This window comes from Kogia breviceps, chromosome 12 (assembly GCF_026419965.1).
Source record: "Kogia breviceps isolate mKogBre1 chromosome 12, mKogBre1 haplotype 1, whole genome shotgun sequence".
Taxonomy (NCBI): Eukaryota; Metazoa; Chordata; class Mammalia; order Artiodactyla; family Physeteridae; genus Kogia; species Kogia breviceps.
Window position 1 is genome coordinate 76332985 of NC_081321.1, and position 22559 is coordinate 76355543.

The 22559-nt window shown below is 42.6% G+C and overlaps 1 protein-coding gene across 1 annotated transcript in view; it reads left to right on the top strand.

The window, feature by feature from the left end:
• The window catches only part of PLEKHG7 (pleckstrin homology and RhoGEF domain containing G7), an 81954-nt gene that overhangs the window by 58955 nt on the left and 440 nt on the right, over window positions 1–22559 (top strand). The window contains 7 exon segments of the mRNA XM_059082466.2: window positions 6674–6849; window positions 8392–8499; window positions 8831–8916; window positions 8919–8934; window positions 14507–14586; window positions 16528–16681; window positions 21660–21757. Of these exon segments, the coding sequence (XP_058938449.2) occupies window positions 6674–6849; window positions 8392–8499; window positions 8831–8916; window positions 8919–8934; window positions 14507–14586; window positions 16528–16681; window positions 21660–21757 (718 nt within the window).

A 22559-nucleotide genomic window follows, 5' to 3' on the forward strand; every position in this document is an offset into this window, starting at 1 on the left:
TTTGTTGTAGAGCTGGTTTGGTGGAGCTGAACTCCCTTAGCTTTGGCTTGTCTGTAAACCTTTTGATTTCTCCATCGAATCTGAATGAGATCCTTGCTGGGTAGAATAATATTGGTTGTAGGTTCTTCCCTTTCATCACTTTAAATATGTCCTGCCACTCCCTTCTGGCTTGTAGAGTTTCTGCTGAGAAGTCAGCTGTTGACCTTATGGGAGTTCCCTTGTATGTTATTTGTCATTTTTCCCTTGCTGCTTTCAATAATTTTTCTTTGTCTTTATTTTTGCCAATTTGTTTACTGTGTGTCTCGACATGTTTCTCCTTGGGTTTTTCCTGTATGGGACTCTCTGTTCTTCCTGGACTTGGGTGGTTGGCTATTTCCTTTCCCATGTTAGGGAACTTTTCGACTATAATCTCTTCAGATATTTTCTCGGGTCCTTTCTCTCTCTCTTCTCCTTCTGGAACCCCTATAATGCAAATGTTGTTTTGTTTAATGTTGTCCCAGAGGTCTCTCAGGCTGTCTTAATTTCTTTTCATTCTTTTTTCTTTATTCTGTTCTGCAGCAGTGAATTCCACCATTCTGTCTTCCAGGTCACTTATCCGTTCTTCTGCCTCAGTTATTCTGCTATTGATTCCTTCTAGTGTATTTTCATTTCAGGTATTGTATTGTTCATCTCTGTTAGTTTGTTCTTTAATTCTTCTAGGTCTTTGTTAAACGTTTCTTGCATCTTCTCGATCTTTGCCTCTATTCTTTTTCTGAGGTCCTGGCTCATCTTCACTATCATTATTCTGAATTCTTTTTCTAGAAGGTTGCCTATCTCCACTTCATTTAGTTTTTTTTCTGGGGCTTTATGTTGTTCCTTCCTCTGGTACATAGCCCTCTGTCTTTTCATCTTGTCTGTCTTTCTCTGTATGTAGTTTTTGTTCCACAGACTGAAGGATTGTAGTTCTTCTTGCTTCTGCTGTCTGCCCTCTGGTGGATGAGGCTATCTAACAGGCTTGTGCAAGTTTCCTGATGGGAGGGACTGGTGGTGGGTAGAGCTTGGTGTTGCTCTGGTGGGCAGAGCTCAGTAAAACTTTAATCTGTTTGACTGCTGATGGGTGAGGCTGGGTACTCTCCCTGTTGGTTGTTTGGCTTGAGGCAATGCAACACTGGAGCCTACCTGGGCTCTCTGGTGGGGCTGATGGCGTACTGTGGGAAGTCTCATGCCAAGGAGTACTTCCCAGAACTTCTGCTGCCAGTGTCTTTATCCTCACGGTGACACACAGACACCCCGCGCCTCTGCAGGAGACCCTCCAACACTAGCAGGTAGGTCTGGAGCTGTCTTCTATGGGGTCACTGCTCCTTCCCCTGGGTCCCAGTTCACACACTACTTCGTGTGTGCCCTCCAAGAGTGGAGTCTCTGTTTCCCCCGGTCCTGTGGAAGTCCTGCAATCAAGTCCTGCTAGCCTTCAAAGTCTGATTCTCTAGGAATTATTCCTTCCTTTGCCACACCCCGAGGTTGGGAAGCCTGACATGGGGCTCAGAACCTTCACTCCAGTGGGCGGACTTCTGTGGTATAAGTGTTCTCCTGTTTGTGAGTCACCAACCCAGCAGTTATAGGATTTGATTTTATTGTGATTGTGCCCCTTCTGCTGTCTCATTGTGGCTTCTCCTTTCTTTGGATGTGGGGTATCTTTTTTGGTGAGATCCAGTGTCTCCCTGTCAGTGATTCTCTTCTGCTTCTTTGTTTTGCTTATATTTCTTTGACTCTATGAATTTAGGAGAAACAGTTATCTACTGTGGTCTTGAAGGGCTGTTTTTATGGGAAAGCATCCCTTTGTAGTCTGTGTGAGTCTAATATTTTTGGTGCAAGGGCTGTTTTTAGTATGGATGCCTTTCATGTCTTTCCTCCATGTATGCTGGGTTTTATCCCCTTGATAGGGGCTGTGATTGTTTTTGTGGTGACCAGAGCCTGCACTGGAAGTTGGGTGGGGCCTCCTGTTTGCTCTGTGCTTGTCACATCCTTGTTGGGACAGGGTCTGCTCCCCAGTTGTTGGAGTAGAAGCCCCCAGGTCTGTTTCTGAGCTGTGGTATGAGGCAGGCAGTACTGGAGCACTCCCACTGGGAGTCACTGAGTATTCCTCCTCAGGAGCTGTCCACCGGCGAGTGTGCTCTGTGGTGTCATCTGTCACCCATTGTGCATGCTCACACGCACAATGTACAGTGTACAAAAGTACACCATTGTTGGCACTGCCCTCAGGCCCTCCTCAGCCATGGGAATGCAGGCAGTCAGCCTGGATGTCCCTCGGGTGCTATGCTCACAAAGCCACCAGCGTGGATCCATTGGCACAGATTCCCTGAAGACAGGCACCGGGACCTTCCTTAGTTGCCCGTAGTCACGCACCTGGACCCACTGTGGGGGCTACGGAACTGGCAAAGACCCTGGCCGCACCTCCACGTTCACGCGTCCACAAAGTTCACAGCGGCTAACTCTAGCCCCGCGCCAGCCACCGGAGTACCAGCATCTGCTCAGATGTCCCACAGTTGTTTATCTGAAAAAGGCGCCGGCAGCGTAAATCCACCAAAGTCACAAAGTCTCCTGACGGGGCTCAGATTTCAGCCCCACCTCTGTGTGTGGGCAACTACAGGCACTGGCCGCGCTCCCAGAACTCGTAGAGGCGGAGCCCTGCCCACTTTGAGCACTGTGAGGGTGAGGCTGCTCTGGCAGGGCCCCGCTCCTCCCTTCAAGGGCTTGTTAACAGTGGGGCTTCTTTGGCGGACCCAGGCTTCATCCTGCACACAGCCCCAGTTGCAGCCCAGGCCACGCTCCAGCCCCTCCAGCTTCTCCGCAGAGCCACCCCCAGTCCTGTCCCCAGGTCAGTCCACTGAAGCCCAAGTTTCAGCACCCAGCCTCCACTCATACCAGGAGACACATGTCTTGGGCTTGGGAGTGCAGCAAGGTGGCCAGAACCAGGTATGCTGGTCTCTCTCTCTTCTGCCAGCTGTAAGCTGGTTGCTGCCCTCTCCTCTGAGCCTCTGAAGCTCCCTTTCTGTCCCAGCCGGTGAAGGGAGTTCCCAGGGTGAGGGAACCTTTCCTCTTTCACAGCTTCCTCCCAGGGGTGCAGGTCCCATCCCGTTTCTTTTTTTTCCTTCGTCCTACTTGGTTACACGGTGATCTTTCTCGCAGCGTTGGCTGTATGAGGTCTTCTGCCAGCGTTCAGTAGGTATTCTGTGAGAGCCGTTCCACGTGTGGATGTATTTTTGATGTGTTTGTGGGCATCACTGAGCTCCGTGTCCTTCTATTCCGCCATCTTGATCTCCCACCTAAAAATTTATTTATTATAAAACTGAAGCAGATTCCATTGATCTAGGCCCATCCATGGAAAGGACTTTTATGTCCAATCTTTCATGACAGAGAATTTTTTTTCTTTCCCTAATGTTTCTGAAAAGTAAAGCCAATGGAGAGATGAAAAAAAAAAAAAAAAAAACTTACAGTTTTACAATCATCAAATATCTTTTTTTTTGCTCTTCTGAGACCTTCCAAAACACTAAAAGCTTCCAGTATCTCTGCCTGGATCTTTGTCTGAATTATTTACCACTGGTGTTTCTTTCCTGATTGATATCTGGGGGAGATTAGGTGTTTTTATATTTACCCTGAACACCAGTGGGTACTGGCAGCCAGAGCTGTTCCCTACAACATGGAAATTTGGAGCAGTGGCCCAGGGCTGTGTGTTTTGCGGGCGTCCCTACCTGCTGCTGAGAAATCAGTTATTGGAGCTCCCCAGCCTCCCATAAGGACCAGCAGGTAGTGCTGCTGCTAATGGCTCAGCATGGAACTCAGCCACTGAGGCCACAGACTGCCGCCTCTCCACACCTCCTCTTTCCACTCCTGCCCACCCCCAGCCGTTCCACATCTGCAGTCCGTGCTTCCTTCATTCCTTCCAGCCCCAGCGAGAATCACAGCCGTTCTGAGCTGGGTGAGAACTGGGAGGTCATCTAGTACCTTCCCCCATTTTAAAGAAGAATCTGAGGTTCAGAGACGGGGGGGGTGGTCCCTCAGCCTTGCAGCCTGGCCCCCAGAGCTCCATCCTCCATGCACCTTTCTGACCTTTCTGGGCTCACCGTTCTGACCTGCCATCTGTAGGTGGGGAAGTGGGGAAAGATCTCTCCCGGCAGAACTCCCGTAAGGAAGAGTCCCGGATGTTTTTAAAAGGAATGTGATAAAGCTGCTCGTGTAGGAGGGTACGACCCTCCAGGGACACAGTCAGGCTGTGAAAGACCAGGACAAATTGCAAAGCACGAGGCTAGAAGAGAAAAAGGGGAAAGTTGGAGAGGGAAGAGAGAGAGAGAGAGAGAGAGAGCTCTCTCCTTTCAAAGAAGAGAGTGGAGCCAGCAAAATGGGGTGGTGGGTGGTGACTGTGGGCTGTGAGCCCTCCCCATAATCTGACATCTTCAGTGAAATAAACACATACACTCATAAAATGTTTGGCACGAGTGGGTTTACAGTGGAAACCGACACTGGAGACCTACCAAAGGGCTAAGTGTGGCATTTGGCCCGTGCTGTTCAGCAAAGAAACAGAATGTGTACAAACAGCAGGAGTCCAGGGGCCACAAGAAGCCCTTGGAACATCTCTTTATAAATGTCTAAGGGAGAGTTTTGGACTTGTTGGACGTTTGAGCCAATTGTACCAGCCTCTCTGAAATCCAAGGGCTGATGCCTGGGCATAAGGGCGTGTGAAGATATCTGTGGGGAGGCAGAGAGAACCTTCCACAGCGTACAGTCCTCCCCTTGCATCCACAGGGGATTGGTTCCAGGACCGCGACAGACACCAAAACCCGAGGACGCTCAAGGCCCGTATACAAAATGGCATAGTATTTGCATATAACCAATGCACATCCTCCCGTAAACTTTAAATCATCTCTGGAGTACTCATAATACCTAATACAAGGTAAGTTCTATGTAAATATTGTAAATACAGTGTAAATGCTATGTAAATGGTTGCTGCTGTGCCGCAAATTCAGGCTTTTTGGAACTTTGTGGATTTTTTTTTTCCCCAAATATTTTCAGTTCACAGTCGGTTGAATTTGAGAATGCAGAACCTACAGATAGTAGAACCGACTGTACCTTGACCTACCTGAGGCTGGTCTTGAGGGTCTGGGTCATGAGGGTCAGGACTTAACCTAGGCCTGGAGTGAGCATCAAAGAGGGAAGAGGCGAGAGCCCACAGCAAGAAAAATATTTAGTGTGAGGGCAGGATCCATTTAGAGCTGAACTCAGTACCAGTATGGTATGAGCAGGTTGGAGGAGAGAAGAGGAAGTGAACACACCCTTAATAATAATTCTTTTTTTTTTTTTTTTTTTTTTTTTTTTTTGCGGTACGCGGGCCTCTTACTGTTGTGGCCTCTCCCGTTGCGGAGCACAGGCTCCGGACGCGCAGCCTCAGCAGCCATGGCTCACGGGCCCAGCCGCTCCGCGGCACGTGGGATCCTCCCGGACCAGGGCATGGACCCGCGTCCCCTGCATCAGCAGGCAGACTCTCAACCACTGCGCCACCAGGGAAGCCCAATGATACTTCTTGATGTACCTGTGTGTGCAGTAGCGACAGACCTGGCTCCAGGCATCATGTGTCACCTGCACAAAGGCTGGGACCCTTCAGGTTCAAACAGCGTCACATTCAAAGAAACAGTCCAGCGGGTGAAACAAATGGAGGAGCTATTCTCATGTTGCTTGCATTTCTCAAAATACCATTTGTGGAAATCCAATGTATAACCCATAGCAATACTTACTAAAGTTTCCTTTCATGTATTCCCCATTATGTGTACTCCTGGCATCTGCCTCTTTGAACAAACCCTCCCTATTGACAATTGTCTACGTCTTTTTCCCTCTCCTCTCTTTTCTATATCATGTAGATCAATTTAGCGTCTTCAACTTCTATTTTCATTTTATCTTCATTATCCTGATTCCCTCCAACAAAGGAGAGTCAAGGAACTGACCCAAGAAGCAAAAATCCTTCCTTTTCCTGTCTACCTGTGTAGTGTTAACTCTCAGTTCTCCTCACTGCATTGCAGCAAGGGTGGGAGCACAGTTGGCAAAACCAGAAATCTCCCCCAAGGGCCAGGGAAAAGGAGAAGGCAAGGGGCAAAACTAAACTCTTCAGTGACAAGGGTAAACAAGCCTGAAATATGTGTATTACTACATCTTACACGGCCACTGATGGAGTATGCAATTTCTAGGGGGATTTAACAAAATTCAAACCTTTCCTGTGCATTCAAATCTTGACATCAGTTTTCCCATTTAGGAGGATTGAGGGGGTGGTGTTATAGGTGATGCTGATGACCTCTTCCTTCATCACCATTGCTGGGGACGCAAGACGTCTGAAGAAAGATTCTTTCATTTCTTTAATTGGAAAGCAGCAACGTTTCAGTCAGTCACATTCAATAATACTTCTTAAGCACATTGAAAAAACCCATTTCAGACCCTGAATTTAGTACTGGTAGATAGATGCTTACTAAGACAATTTAATGTGGAATTTTCAAACGCAAAGTCTAGTCCGTGGCTTATAAATTTTCCTAGCAAGCTCACAGGTGTGTCGTGCCATTACTGAGTGAAATCTCTAAGGGTTTCTCGTGTCCGGACTTCTCAGTGCCTTGAAAGGAGAAGCGATGTTCTGATCCACCTGCTTTTGCCTTCCCCCGTGGTGTGAGCAAAATGAACAGTGTGGACGCCTTCACCTGCCTGAGCTGCTAGTGGCCCCACTACACAGGCTGACTCAATACCCTTGTTGCTGAAGAGACATCTGGAAAAGGAATACAGACGCCACGGAGAAAATCGTGTTCCACTCCATCCAGGAAAAGGTGGAAAAGTCAATCTGTAAGTCCCTGAGATGAGTGACCCAGAGCTCCAGTGTCAGCTTTAATCAAAGAGTTGGGGGACCCTCTGGCTCCTGGGAACCATTTGGGCTTCCATCCTAGGAGGTAATTCCATTGCCTTGAGGTCATGGCTTTCCGAAATGTGGATATGAATTTGAGTTTGCATTGTAAATCAAACACACCCAAAACAATGGGCTCCAGTCACATCCTGGCGAACCCTATGAGAACTCTTAACTCCAAGTTCACGCAGGACGTGGCCCTGTCTCCAAGGCTTTCAGATGTGAGTTCAGGCAGGAAAAGTTCTACTTCCCAGATGATGAAGGCACTTTGTTTTTAACATCCATACTGAACCCACACACAAAGCAAATGGGAGTAAACAGCATGGGAAGCCTTTCCGGAGAGTAAATTACCATCCGTCATTTTTTTTAGGTCACTGAAATCCAGGGCCAATCTAAATATAATGCCAACTGCAATCTTTAGACCCAAAATTTGGGAATAGGAAAAGAGAAAGCCCTGTGATGACTTAAGTTTATTTGGGTAGCTCTGTATAATCAAATTCAAATAAAGAAGGTCGTGACATATGTCCATAAACCAAGATTTCCTGGGGAGCATCAAAAGGGAACAATTCAAAATGATGATTATCAGCTGTACAGAAATGATATATATATTTTTCTTTTGCACGTTTAAAAATAAAATGACCATTCACTTAGGCTTTCCTTTTTTAAAATTTTTTGTTGAAATTCTAAAATAATCCAAGGAACTAGAATTCAGCTTATCAAGTGATTCAGACAAAAAAATTCAGTTAAAGACAGACTTTTTTAAACTTTTAAAGTAATTTTGAAGATTGTTACTCACTTTGATAAGTTTGTGAGGGAGATAACATCTCTTCTAGGAATTTCTCAATAAAATGAATTCTCATTGTTGGGGAAAGAGATCCTTGTGGCCTTCCTTTAAAGCTTAAAGATGGAGAATTCTCAAGGATTCCCTAACCATGTGATTCTGTGGGTCTACGACTTGCCCTCCATGTTTTCAAAAATCATTTCAAAACCTCAATAGCAATATGTTATTTAAAAACATTGGAAAATTAATATAGACCTTCAAAGAGAAAATTAGTTCTTACCAAAAGAAATAATCAACCTTACCAAGAAGTGAATATATGTTTTATGATTAAGACAAAAGGATACGTTTGTCCTTGTTAGTCTGATTTTTTTTTCCTTCCTGTAATCACAAGCTGTGTGATGTAGGGCATATGAGAAAGCTACTAAGGGAACTGTTAGTATTATTGAAATAAAAATGCACAATACATTTCCAACTTACTGAGTTAAATTAGTTCAGCTTCATTTTTCTCTGCAAGAGGCTGATTTCAAATTAGTGAGTTTTTCTAAGGCATTTAAACAGCAAGAAGTATGTTAAATGAACGTAAGATATGGTTTGGCTCCAGGGGCGGTCAATATCTCTAAATGCTTCCTGTGGATCTTGGTTAAATTTTATGCTGTAATGTCTCATGCACTTAAAAATATATTGGCTCTGTCTTGTCTTTCAGGGGATCTTGAAGGAAAAGTGAAGTGGCTTGACAATTTTTAAAAATGCAGACATCTACAGGAGATTATAGTGTGGCCTCCACTTTGGGATAGAGATAAAAGGTACTACAAGGATCCGTTAGAACCTATGTCCCTTTCTAAACGTTTGGCATTCAAGGAGAAGTGTGCGAGTCTTACAAAGTCCCCAGCTGCCCACTAGAATTATGAATCTAGCAAGAAGCAAAGCCTTCATCCACATGGCATTGTGTGTGGGGAGGCTGCCCTCCTCGTGCCATTCCTGAACTGGTCCTTCTAAGCATTTTCCCCATTCTTTCCCATTCCCATGTGCATTTACTGGCATTTCCAAATGTCAGGAACTTTCTAGACAGAGTATATTGCCCCAGCTTCTAGAATATGCTGTCCTCCAATCACTAACAACATCTCTTTGATTTCCTCCCTTGTTTTGCCAGTGCCTGAAACACATTTTTAAGGAACACATGGCAGAAAACATCCTGTCACCAAGCAACAGACAGCTTCTCTGTGAAGGAGAAAGTTAACTCTTGCAGGTAAATAACTGCTTTCTTTACAAACCCAACATCTTTGCTACCTTGTAACTTGTCCAACCGTTGCTTATGGAAGGGTGGCAAGAATTGCATTTCCTTACGGCCAAGGCGATGGAAGGTGTGAATCAGAGAGCATCCTATGGAGTCAACGCAGACTCCGGCTCGATCAAACCATGACGTCACTAGCCACGTGCCCTCCATTTTCTCTCAGTAAAATGGGATAATGATATCTGTCTTACAAGCTCGACGTTAAAGTGAAGTAGCATACGTGAAGAGCTTAGCTCAAGGTCTGGAACATAGTAACCGCTCAATGTCAGCTGTTACCACCCTCATTTTACTCCTCCAGTGAGCTGGGCAGTCACACTCTCAGTGTTGACTGAGAACCCATTATGTAACACGGCATTGCATTGTGTAGGTACCATTCGAGGGTAGGAAAGTCATTATTCTGGATAATCCTTTCCCTCTAGTTGGGAAGCGCTGCCATAATGAGTCCAGAAGAGAGTCTGATGCCGGAGTACCCAGGAAAGGCTTCATGTGGTCCATGGGACGGGAGGCGGGCTTTGGGGGGAATCGAAGGGCATAGTTCAGTGAAAGGACAGGAGGGAGGACATCCTGGATGAAAAGCTCAGCAAGAGAAAAGCCTTGGAGGCAGAAGCCACTTGAGAGAATCGGCTCAGGGCAGCATGGTTAGGAGGGTGATCCCCGAGGCTGCCTGCTGGGTACCCCTCCGAACCCAGCCTTTGCTGCCTGTGTAACCTGCGGCCACTTAACAGCAGTCTCCCCATGCTGCAGTGTCCCCTCTTTGTTGTGAGGATTAAATGAGCTGACGGTTGTATAAGCACTTGGAAGAACGGTTGGCAGAGAGTCGGTGCTCAGTAAATACTATCGGGAAAGGGCTGCCCGACTGAAATGAGATTTGCGCTCATTCATTGATTCATTTCTGCACAAAATCTTGATGGAGCACCTGCGGTGTGTGAAGCCCTGTGGGCTGTGAGGTTGCCTGAGATCTTTTGGGGGGGTGCCAGGCGGTAATTCCTTTTTCAGTTCACACCTGTTGAGAACCTGCTCTATTTTAGGAATAGCGCCAGATGTCAGCTTGGGACATAACCCCCGCGGGCGACTGCCAACTCGAAAGATAGACGTGCCCGGCTTTTTACATCAAAGGGCTTTTTCAGGCATTCTGTCCTTCCAGTGAGTTATGCAGAGAAGTTACATTTAATCCCATGTCACAGGTGAGACTCGGGGAGGTTCTGTATCGTGCTCAAGGTCCCTTGGCAAGTTAATGGCAGCATCCGGACCCAAGCCAGGCTGCCTCACCTTAGCAGGCTTCCAGAATCATAGCCACTGCCCTGAAAGCCAGAGGGACGCAGCCAGGAAATGGCAGGCAACAAGAAGCCACTGAGTGCTCAGGGACATGAGAGGCTTAAAAGGGTGTTGAAGAAAGAGTTATGGGAAGCAATACACAAAATGGCCAGAGGAGGAGACCAAAGCAGAGAGACCAGCCCGAAGGCGCCACAGTGACGCGGGATGGGTTGGGAAGAGCCTGGACCTGTGTTTCTCAACCATTCTCCACCTGTAGGCCACTCCCCTCCCACTTCCATTTGGAAAGATAACAATCTTACTCTTTCTTTTACAATTTTAAAAATAATTATATCATTGTGACAAAGCCAAGTCCAACCAAAACCAAAAGTAATGAAGCAAAACGCAGTTCTGTGTACAATCCTGTGCCTTTCCCTGCAAAATTGGCCTCCACCGGAAATCATCAGAGATTTTCTTTCATCTCTTCCCTCTATCTACCAAATTCCCAACTGTGAGATGCACCAGCCTATCCTAAAATGTTAGAAATGGGCGTGGATCAAAAAGGATAAATGTGAGAGCTATTTCAAAGGCAAAAACAGGAGGGCTTTATGATTGATGAAATGGATGAAGAGGAAATGAGTCGAAGACCGTCAAGTGTGCTTATCTATCTACCTGAAATGTTGGTAGATGACCCTGAGGGTGACGCAGGGAGTGGGTCAGGGAGTCAGTTTTAGGGTTCAGGTGTGGACGTGATGGGAGGCCCTGCAGAGGCTGGATGAACATGACCGTGAAAAGTCTCTTGGTGAAAAGCCGCGTCAGATGTGTATTCACATATCAATTGGCGTGGGGGTGCTTGTCATGGAAGCATGGGTGGGAGGCTGGCCTAAGAAGGAGTCGTTATGGTGCAACCCAACTTTTCGGGGAAAGTTTCTTGTAGAGTCAAATGTGGTAGCACGGGGATGACCTCCGTAACCATTACTAACACCAGGCTCCTGTCTGACAGCACATGCCGTTAGTCAGATTTCATCAGAGAGAGGTGTGTCAAATCAAGTTTAAAGTCACTGGGACTTTGGCTCGGAGTTGGCATAGAGATATGGTGTCGGTGGTGGTAATAGTGTTAGAAGAAACAGGACATCATTTTGAATGGAAAAAGCATTCGACCAAGAATTAGGGGGTCTAGCTCCAACTGTGGGCTTTGGGGAAATTGTTTAAATTCTCTTAATCTCTTCTGTAAGTGTTGTTGATGATGATGGTATCTACCACTAATATATTATGTTTCAAAATTTCTTCTAGCCTTAAAAACTGTAGTGTTGAAATGAAGTGCATTTTCTCATTCCCAGAAGGTCCAAGTTTTTATAACTTTCGGAGCATAACCAGCTTCCCACTGGAATTCATGCCAGCACGCCCTTCACAAATCATTGCTCCCCACAGACTGGTATTTCTAAATAGAAAAAGAGGTAAAGTTCAGACAAATAGGATGGCCCAGCAGCTGTAGCACCTAGAGAACACACGTTGTTCAAGCTGCTGCAGGACTAGAATAAGTCAGTGACGCTGCTGTGTTCCCAGCAGTGTGCTGAAAACCCCACAGGCCAGGCTCTGAGAAAACATAAAGACCTAATCGAGTTAGAACTGCTCAAGTTTGTGACTCTCAGATCCGGTTGTGTGGCGCATAGCTTCAAACTCCTGGGATAATAAATGTGAACACTCTGTGCCTACGGTCTTCCTCCTTAGTCGTCCTTTTTCGTCTTTTTCCGGAATCCCATATTTACTTTAGCACTGTCAGTTCTTGAATTTATCTTAAATCTTGTTTGTGTTTATTATGTAAATGCTCTCACTGTAATTAAAGCGCTTTGAAGGAGAGATTTTGTCTTAATCACTGATGCATAGGAAGTGCCCAGTATTCGTTGACTGCTTGGTGGAAAACTAGGGCCTCAATAAACGGTAGCTAACATAACCATCATTTCCTAGAATGAAGTCTAAGACGTAGAAGATGCTCGTACCTGTTGGTTAAAATACTTGAAGTTAGAAGGAGAAAACAGAGCTATTTCATTTTGACAACGATCATTCAGATAGGAGTGGCAGAGGTGGGGAAAGCAGTATTTAACGGGTCTGAAAGGTCTAGCATTGTCCAAATGCCCCATTCCTCACCCTGTGTGTTGGTTAGGATGTTAAGCCAGCTCTTGGAGACAGGCCGGTTTATTTATCTCGCATGTAAAATTCTGAGCTGTGTGACAGCTTGACTCCATGAAGCCACAAGGGATCTGGGTTTCTTATGTCCTTTTGCTCTGCCATCCTAGAGACTGCTTTCTTCTGTGGCCCCAACACGAGTCACCAATGTGCCTACATTCTAGCTCATATTCCATTGGTCAGAATTTAGTCACTTGGTCATATTTAGCTACAAGGAAAGCTGGGAGATGTAGTATTTATTCACAGTGAACGTCTACCCACTAGAACTTGGAAATTTCATTACTACAGAAGAAGGGAAGAATGGTTTTTAAGGGACAACCAGCAGTCTTTGCTGCAGCCCAATTTGCAAAAAGGAGTTTCTAGTAGTGATGGAAAACATTTAAAAAAACTATTCAAGGACAATTCGAGATTGAATAAAATATCTAATTTCTCTTCTATGCAAATACAGAAAGTATCTTTCCTCTAAACTTAGACTAAAATGAATCCCAGATATTTTATTTATTAATTTAACCTTAGACGTCTCGTTTCCACAGGTAGATGTATATGAGAAAGAACTTCTAGAAAAATATAAATAAATAGAATAATAAAAAATATTTACTGATTTTTCTTGTATTTAAGTGCCTGTCACATCCCCCTCAAGGACTGCCTATTCCTCTAAAATCATTTAAATTTAACCATTTCTTTTTTCTTTTTTGATATGCTAATATAAATTACTATTTGGGGAACTTTTGGAAAGGGTAACCTTTGTCAGATTAATTTTAAATTAAAAATTTAAATTTTTAATTTTAAAAAATTTTAATTTAAAAATTAAAATATTTTCTTTTTTGAATTTGACTTATTTTTTTATACAGCAGGTTCTTATTAGTTATCTGTTTTATACATATCAGTGTATATATGTCAATCCCAATCTCCCAATTCATCACACCACCACCCCACTGCCACTTTCCCCCCTTGGTGTCCATACGTTTGTTCTCTACATCTGTGTCTCAATTTCTACCCTGCAAACCAGTTCATCTGTACCATTTTTCTAGGTTCCACATATATGTGTTAATATACGATATTTGTTTTTCTCTTTCTGACTTACTTCACTAACCATTTCTTTTTCTAATTTCTAAGGGATAGAGTTAAATTGAGAGGGGGATATCTCATTCCAATATTTTATTTCTCTTCTATGAGTATCCCCTTCTTAGGGAAAAGTAGAAAAGCCTATTTGCCTTCAGTTATTATCAAAAGTGATATCAGAAATATACTTTTAAATATAATGTTTCATGAAGATTATTTAAAGCTTGTATAGACACATTGTAAAACTTAAGAAACAAATTGTTTTAGTGACTGTCTAGCTAGGGCTGCCATAACAAAATACCACAGACTGGGTGGCTTAAACAACAGACATTTATTTCTCACAGTTCTGGAGGCTGGAAGTTCAAGGTCAAGTTGCCAGCTGATTCAGTTTCTGGTGAAAGCTCTCTTTCCAGCTTTCTCAGTGTCCACGCATGGCAGAGAGAGAGAGAGAGAGAGAGCGCATGCTCTGGGGATGACATTCACCCTGTCAGATCAGGGGTCCTCCCTTAAGCTTTCATTTAATCTTAATTACTTCCTTATTCCAGATACACAGTTGTGGGGGGTAGGGCTTCCACATAGATTTTGGGGGAGATGCAATTCAGTCCACAGCTATGACAAAGTGCCTTTTTTTCTGGTAATGTATACCTTTGCCAGTGACCACACAGATGAGTCAAGAGGCCAAAATGCTGGAGTTCAGTTAGTCAATAGATGTGTCCTAGGCTTAGCTGAAACCACGACAAATATCATCCAGGTAACCTTAGATCCACAGGAAATGCCTTACAAATACAATGGCTTTAAAGTTGGAAGGGTGGGCTCACACCAAGTCCGTGCCTTAGGGAGAAATCAATTCAACCATAATGCAGTTTTCTGACCCACATGATTGGAGCCCCCTGAGCTGCAAGCCTCGTGTGCCCTGATCCCCAGCATGTGTTGTTTTCTAAGAGATTCTTTGATTTAAAAAGAAAAAACAAAACAAAACCTCTGCTTACTGTTTCCAGCCCCAATTTCATCATCTTTCTTTCCTTAGAAAGCACAAGATTCCTAGATGTTTATCTGTTTCTCTTTGACGATTTCCTCTTAGTTCTGAAAACTAAGTGCAACAAAAAGGTAAAATGCTGTTGTCTCTAAATAATTCTGCTGAATGAGTTTAGAAATATTTCTGAATAAGTTGAGTTAAAAAAAAGATTCTTATACATCAAATCGGACTTTACCCTCTAAAAAATGGAGGCATTTAAAAATACTGGCTTTTTCCACCGTAGAGTGCTAGACTGAAAAACAACAGTAACAAAAGCAAGTCCCATTTCTTAAGGATGTCAAAGGGTGTGTATATTTTTAGAATGACTTAGTCTGTATACTTCCGAGGCGAGTCCCAGAAGCCACAGGACTTTATGCCTGGCCTGCCTCAGCAAATGAAATTAAGATACTTTTGTCCATATCTGCCTTTTCCTCATCCAAATTGACTACCACAACAAAAGCTGCCAGAGCAGGGGGCCTCTCTCAACCATCTGCTGCCATAGTGCTGAGGTGATATCCACCACCCGTTCTCACGTTCTTCCTCAGAAACGATGCTTTGGGGGCTGCAGGTGGGAAGGTGCCCTGGTCTCTCAGTGTCTGCCTATAATTAAGAACTGCAGAAGGCAAACAAATGTACAGTTGGCGTCACAGAAAAAAAATGAGTCACCAGGGGCTAGAGGCACAAAATCTCTTCTAAGAATAGGGATTTCTCCCTTAAGTATTAATGGTTACCATTACTATTGTTACTCCCCGTTAAGCCATGGGTCTCGCGGTCCACCAAAGGCTTTCTATCTAATGTCCCATTTCACAGTTGTTCCCTGACTGGGGTGTGTGAGTGCTTTCAGGAAGAGGCCTCCTCTACAGCTCTCAGACACCTGCTCTTAGAGATGGGAAGAGGATCTGCAGTATGTTTTTGGCTGTCAGAGATAACTAATGTTGTTCTAACCCACTCACTTCTTTAGTAAACGACTAGCCTTACACAGATGTAAGATTATGAGACTAGATCTCTCAGATCTTTTAATAACCTAAGCTTTTAGATGGCATGTTGGTTAGTTGAGCTAAATAATTTAAGGATCTTTAAGCAATAAAATAGACACCGATTAATCAGTCCGTGTGTACTTGATCAGTGGTTGAGGAGGGAATGGGTGTTGGAGAATATTAAGTCACAGTTTTGAAACTTGGATGGCCTCTTATTTTCAGCTACCCAGGCTAGCATGTCTGAACAGGCAAGCTCTGGAAAATCTCTGTCCCCTTCAAAATCCTGACGTTAAGCACAGCTTACCTTCTCTTTCCATAATGGCACAAATCAGAGCCCACGAACTAGTGGCAGCCCATTATTGGCCATATTATAAGATAATATTCTGGTTTCATGCTTCACAGCTTGATTCCAAAATAAGTAATGTTATCTGTTTTAAATTCCTCTTTACATTCTTCCATCTGATAAATCTGAGAGAACCACCCGGAGAAGACACCAGGTTTCGTTTATTTTTTTGGAGAAAGAAATAAGGAATGTTATCTGTTTTAAATTTCTCTTCGCTCTTTAATGCACAAATTACTTCACGTACATCCCAATCTTTGACACCCTTTAAAAAAAATATCAGTATTTTATATATTCAAAACAATTTCAGTTATTTACAAATCACAGAGCATTGAATTTATTTATTTAGATTTTAATATAAGATCCCATGGACAGAGTTGGCCAACATGAGGCTTCTCTTTCTTGTTCATTTAACTCAGTGCCATAGAGGGATACTACTGGAGATGAAGATCTTCCCATTGATGTGATAATGATTTAAATGTTTCCCAGCTATGAAATTACCCTGTTATTTATTCAGGTAATTAAACTTGGGGATCAGAAACACTATGCTTTAAATCACTGTGTTCTTTGGGAAATGCTTTTCAAGATCCAGAAAGAATAGTAAGCTGGATTTCAAGCAATTGTTTCTAAAAACCAGTTTACTTAAGGATGTACCTTAAGTATGTGCCTCAATATTTACTTCCTACTTATTGCATTATTTTCCTCCTTAATTTTAGAAACGTGGAGGCTCAGACCCTGGCTTAATGTGCCCTTCACTTACTCCTGAGCTGCAAACAGTAATCAAAGAAGGTGGTTCATGTATGGTACTCGATCAGCCCATTCCACTAGACAGATTGGTTGTCAGAGGTCTCGGTCCACGCCACATGTCAGGTATGTGTCTATTTTCATCATTCAGCTCATCTGTTTGCTATCCCAGAGTTTTATGTTGGCCTTTTTTTGGTAACAGGACATGAATCTAATTTAAATCTTCATGAAAGATAATACTGGGCTCCTGTGTAGCTAAATATCACTCACTCAACAGGCTAGTTATGGAAAGAGTATTGGACTTGCTTCCAATGCTTGGATGACCCAGCTCTGCCGCTTGCTAGCTGTGTGTGACCCTGTGTGCAAGGTACTTAAATTTTCTAAGCCACAGATTCATCTTGGTAAAATCAGGATAATACCTGCCCCAGGGAGCTGTCATGAGAATTAAATGAAAAAAAATGCAGGGAAAGCACTCAATAAATGATAGCTATTATTAGGATTGTTATTCTGTTAACCATTTTTAGTACTATTGCTGTAGTTAAAGCACTGGTAAACCATGACATGCTATGCAAGCCTAAGATATTTTATTGCAATTGCTCTATAGAAAAATGCCAGAAATAAATATATAAATATGTATATGTACATACATATACACATATACATCATGTGTATAGATCAGAAATGTATATTTTTATTTTTCAAGCATTTCCTGAGTGTCTCCTGTGAGTCTCCTGTGAACCAGGCACTCTGTAAGTGCCCTGGAGTTGCAAAGATGGAGCTCTCAGAGCAATGAAAGATCAATGAATCCTGTCAGGAAAGCCCTGGGCCTCGGAGGGACTTGAAGGACATTCTGGCCTACTTAGTACTGGCTGGGTAGCAGTGTTCCGAAGGAAGCATCCCTCATTCTTTCGTGGGTACAGGCTCCTAGAAGACCAGCAAAGCCAGGCAAGAGGGGGGGGAGTGCCTTCCTGTCCCAAGGGAGGAGCAGGAAAAGAGGGAGCACCATCCGTGTCCTGCAGTTCCCACTCCAGTAGCCGAGCCCAGAGCACCAGTCATTAGCACAGGACCTACTGGTACTCAGCAGAGCCACATTACACAGTGAATACACCCATGGACAATAATAATAGCAAAAATTCACATCATTACGTTATGTAACTAAGCTGTATATTTAAATGTGTAACTCGTGAATGGATGCAAACTCTCTCCCCAAGAGCAGCAGGGCTCCAATGAGGGGAAACCTGTATCCAGAACTGGAGCCTTCTGCCTCCTTTGTCTATTCTTTCTGTGTCTACTAAGATTTGCTGAAAAGCAACTGGGCAGACCTTAAGGCCTCTTAGATCAGATCTGGAACGGACCAGTCACTGTCACAGGCCAAAGTCTGCATAAACCAGAGAGCTTTCCCGAGCAAGCCTAAAAAGGGGCATCTCAGAGGAGCACAACCTTCTGACTACAGTAGCCACAGTTAGAAGATTTCTGCCATGATAAATGGATGTGAGTGGAGGAAGGTGTCAGATCCCCCAAGCAAGAGAGGGAAGCAGTGTGGGCTCAGGTCAGCCACAGCCCTGCCAGCCAACTGGACTTTATGGGAAATCTGACATCACAGGATTCCCTTAGGAGATGCATGTTTTTTCTCCTGTATTCCTTTTTCTTTTCTTTTTCAATAAAATCCATACCTTTTTAAAAACCATACTTCCACCATCTTTTGTTACTTTTTGACTTGTCACTACCATTTCATTTCTGTTTTTTAAATATTTTTCTCATTGCTCTGGTGGTTATTTTAACTGTTCAGCTACAGTGCATGAGGTAGAATAGCTGTAGAGTGAGAGTAAAGTCTGAAAAAAGAAGAGATTGTGCTTTGGAGTGACAGAGACCTAATTTCACATTCTGGCTATATTATTCACAAGCTGTGTGACCTTGGAAAAATTCACCTAATCTGTGCCCCCATTTGTAAGTGGGAATTAGTTGACCTTTTTTTTTTTTTTTTTTAATTGAAGTATAGTGGATTTACAGTGTTCCAAGCATACAACAAAATGATTCAGTTATACATCCATATATATTCTTTTTCAGATTCTTTTCCATTATAGGTTATTACAAGATATTGAGCTTAGATCCCTGTGCTACATAGTAGGTCCTTGTTTACTTTATATATAGTAGTGTGTACCTGTTAATCCCAAATTCCTAATTTATCCCTCACCTTTCCCCTTTGGTAACCATAAATTTTCTATGTCTGTGAGTCTATTTCTGTTTTGTAAATAAGCTCATTTGTATCCCTTTTTTAGATTCCACATATAAGCAGTATCATATATTTGTATTTCTCTGTCAGACTTACTTCACTTTATATGATAATCTCTAGGTCCATCCATGTTGCTGTAAATGGCATTATTTCATTCTTTTTTACGACTAATATTCCAGTATGTGTGTGTGTGTGTGTGTGTCTGTGTGTGTGTATACACACATCACACACATCATCCTTATCCATTCATCTATCAATGGACATTTAGGTTGTTTCCAATGTCTTGGCTACTGTAAATAGTGCTGCTATGAACACTGGGGGTGCATGTAGCTTTTCAAATCATAGTTTTTGTCTTTTCCAGATATATGCCCAGAAGTAGGATTGCTGGATCATATGGTAACGCTATTTTTAGTTTTTCAATGAACATCCATACTGTTCTCCATAGTGGCTGCACCAGTTTACATTCCCACCAACAGTGTAAGAGGATTCCCTTTTCTCCATACCCTCTCCAGCTTATTATTTGTAGATATTTTGATAATGGCCATTCTGACCAGTGTGAGGTGGTACCTCATTTTAGTTACTTGCATTTCTCTGATAATTTGTGATGTTGAACATCTTTTCATGTGCCTGTAGCCATCTGTGTATCTTCTTTGGAGAAGTCTATTTAGGTCTTCTGCCCATTTTTTGATGGGTTGTTTTATAAGCTCTTTGTATGTTTTGGAAATTAATCCCTTGTCGGTCGCATCATTTGCAAATATTTTCTCCTATTCTGTAGGTTGTCTTTTTGTTTCATGGTTTCCTTTGCTTTGCAAAAGCTTTTAAGTTTAATTAGGTCCCATTTGTTTATTTTTGCTTTTGTCTTCATTACTCTAGGAGATGGATCCAAAGAAATGTTGCTGCAATTTATGTCAGAGAGTGTCCTGCTTATGTATTCCTCTAGGAGTTTTATAGTATCTGGTCTTACTTTTAGGTCTTTAATCCATTTTGAGTTTATTTTTGTATATGGTGTTAGAGAACAGTCTAATTTCATTCTTTTACAATAGCTGTCCAGTTTACCCAGCACCACTTATTGAAGAGACAGTGTTTTCTTCATTGTATATTCTTGCCTCCTTTGTTGTAGGTTAATTGACCATAAGTGCATGGGTTTATTTCTGGGCTTTCTATCCTGTTCCATTGATCTTTGTATCTGTTTTTGTGCTGGTGCCATACTGTTTTGACTACTGCAGCTTTGCAGCATAGTCTGAAGTCAGGGCGTGTGATCCCCCCAGCTCCATTCTTCTTTCTTAAGATTGTTTTGGCTATTTGGAGTTAGTTGACCTATCTTATACAGTTGCTGTGTGGTCTAAATGACACAAAAAGGAAAAAGATACACAGCACTGTGCCTAGTACATAGTAGGTGCTGAATAAATGATGTCAACTATTAATTGTTAATCATTATATTAGAACATCAGAGAGAAAAAAGCTATTCCTGACCATTTATTATCTCCTTATTTTATTTTCTAAGCCTAGCCATACCAGGTCCTTTTGTTTATTAAGCGCTTAGTAGCCATATTACAAACTAAACAGATGAGGGATACCTTAAATAACTGAGAACTACAGTTACAATTTTGAGGAACATGGATTCTGAAATCCAGCCAAGAACAACAACCTGATCTTTAAAGCCTCACTTACTACAGGGAATTTTTAAGGAGAAAAATCAGGGAGTAAAACAAGAACAGCCAGATCTTTTTTCCAGAAAGTCATTTTAATAGGTTTAAGTCCTCTCACCCCAGAGAAGCTGGACAGAATTTCATGACCTTGACAGGCTTTGTTGTGGTAAAATTTAGGAATTACGAGGTTTAGTCTATTACAATCTGTAATAGTGGAGTAGTTCTTGCAGTTAAGAAAATAAAAGTCTCACATTTGCTTCGATTCTGAAATGAGGCTCAGCTTCCCTCAGTGAGTCTGAATTAAACCCACAAACTTCAAGGAACAGAAATAATGACTGTGAGCAAGCATCAGCTTAATGATCATCCAGGAAGAGTCAGTGTTCTCCTCCTCCTGTCTGAAGTACTTGTTTTGACCCGGAGCCAGCCCTGGTTTGGTTTTGTTTGTTCCTAAACATAAATTGACTGTAGAAAGAATGTATAGGCTGCAAATTTTTATTCCTGGTGCTGTGTAAATAATTCAAGGAAGAAGCTTTCATTTTAAGAGCTCCAGCTGTATAAAAAGAGGAAAATCTGCTCTCCCAGTATCTCCTATCATTTCTTTAAGAGACCAGCTAGGAAATGACAGAACAGACTGTTTCTTTTCAAACACAAAAACCATGCCAACATTTTTTTTTTTGTTTTACTTTTCACATAATTTGGTGGAGGCTGGAATTTATTTGAGTCCATTTTTTTGGCTTTTCTTGGACTGCTGTGAAGCATTCAGGTGGTTTTGTATTTTTGCTACATCTTAATTTGTTTAACTGTTGTTTTGATGTGACTTCCCTTTAAGCACAAAAATAAAACATTTTTAAAAGGAGTGGTGGAGGTCAAAGAAACAATGATAGTATTATTTTTCGTATTTGTATTATCTATATTTTACACACACACAATCTACCTATTGTGCTAAGCTTTTTCCTTGGGAAGGAATACATTTTCCATCACTTAAGCCATAAATGCATTTCCTCAAGCCCCAGAAGTCATTGGCAAAGGAAGAAAAGGTTTTCATATTTAAGTGGGCTCTCTTTGGACATAGCAGTAAAGTCTTGGTCTTGGAATCAGATTCTTTTTTAATCGACATAAACCTCCCACACTCAATAAACAAACAAAACGCCAGGTTCTGGTACTGAGGAACTGTGGATTTCATATTAAATGCTTTGGCATTTTGTCTTTAATCTTTTTCTAGTCTTTGGGCTGAGAAATTCTTTCCTCATACAACATGAAAACAGCTATCAACAGTGTATAGCAGCATCCTTATCACAAGCCCAAACAGAAAACATCAAGGTATGTATTTCAATTTTGTAGGTTTTGATTCTTCAGACTTAAGGAAAAAAATCTCACCCCAAGCTCATTAAGGAACAGTGAATGGAAAGTTTTGTGTATCTTCCTCTCCTGCTTTGGGAAGGGGGGAGGTTGGAAGAAGGGGAAGGATATGAATATCTAGACCATACCAGGCTCAGAAACCTCAGAACTGACCATCTTCTTACATCCCCAGTGTTGACACAGCCTCCCTCATTTTTTCCTGTGGCAGAAGCTCAAGAGCTGCCTCTGACTTCTGGGGGGGTGGGGGGGTGGGGTCTGTAGGAAATGGGGGAAGAACTGCTTTGGATTGCATGCTTGATTTTTAAGATGCTCCGATCAATTTCCAAAGCCCCAGTATGCAAACAGTGTGGTGCCAGCTTAAGTGAGGGGCTCCTGCAGAAATGAACTGTGTCAAGTCTTCTCTTCACCCTTTGGAAACTATGCTACTGTTTTTACAGCTATGGAGCTGAAGAGCAGCTGCCTATCTGACTCTGGTTTCTTTATCTTAGAAGTTTCCATTTTTGTCTTTCCCCTGGTAGGCTTTCATCAGGGCAGCAATGTGGCCAGAGAATTAATGGAAAAACTACATTATTTTCAAGGAGTCGGTTTCCTCCCTCAGTCTGTTTTTCAAGTTCTGCCACTGATTAAGAACTTCTGTTTCTAGACAAAGTGGAAATTCAAGAAATTCAGCTTTCAAACTACTTATATTCCCAGTATTCACCTTTGTAATTAGTCATCATTGACTACTATGGTTTCTTGATTACTTGCAACTGTTTATCCAAAT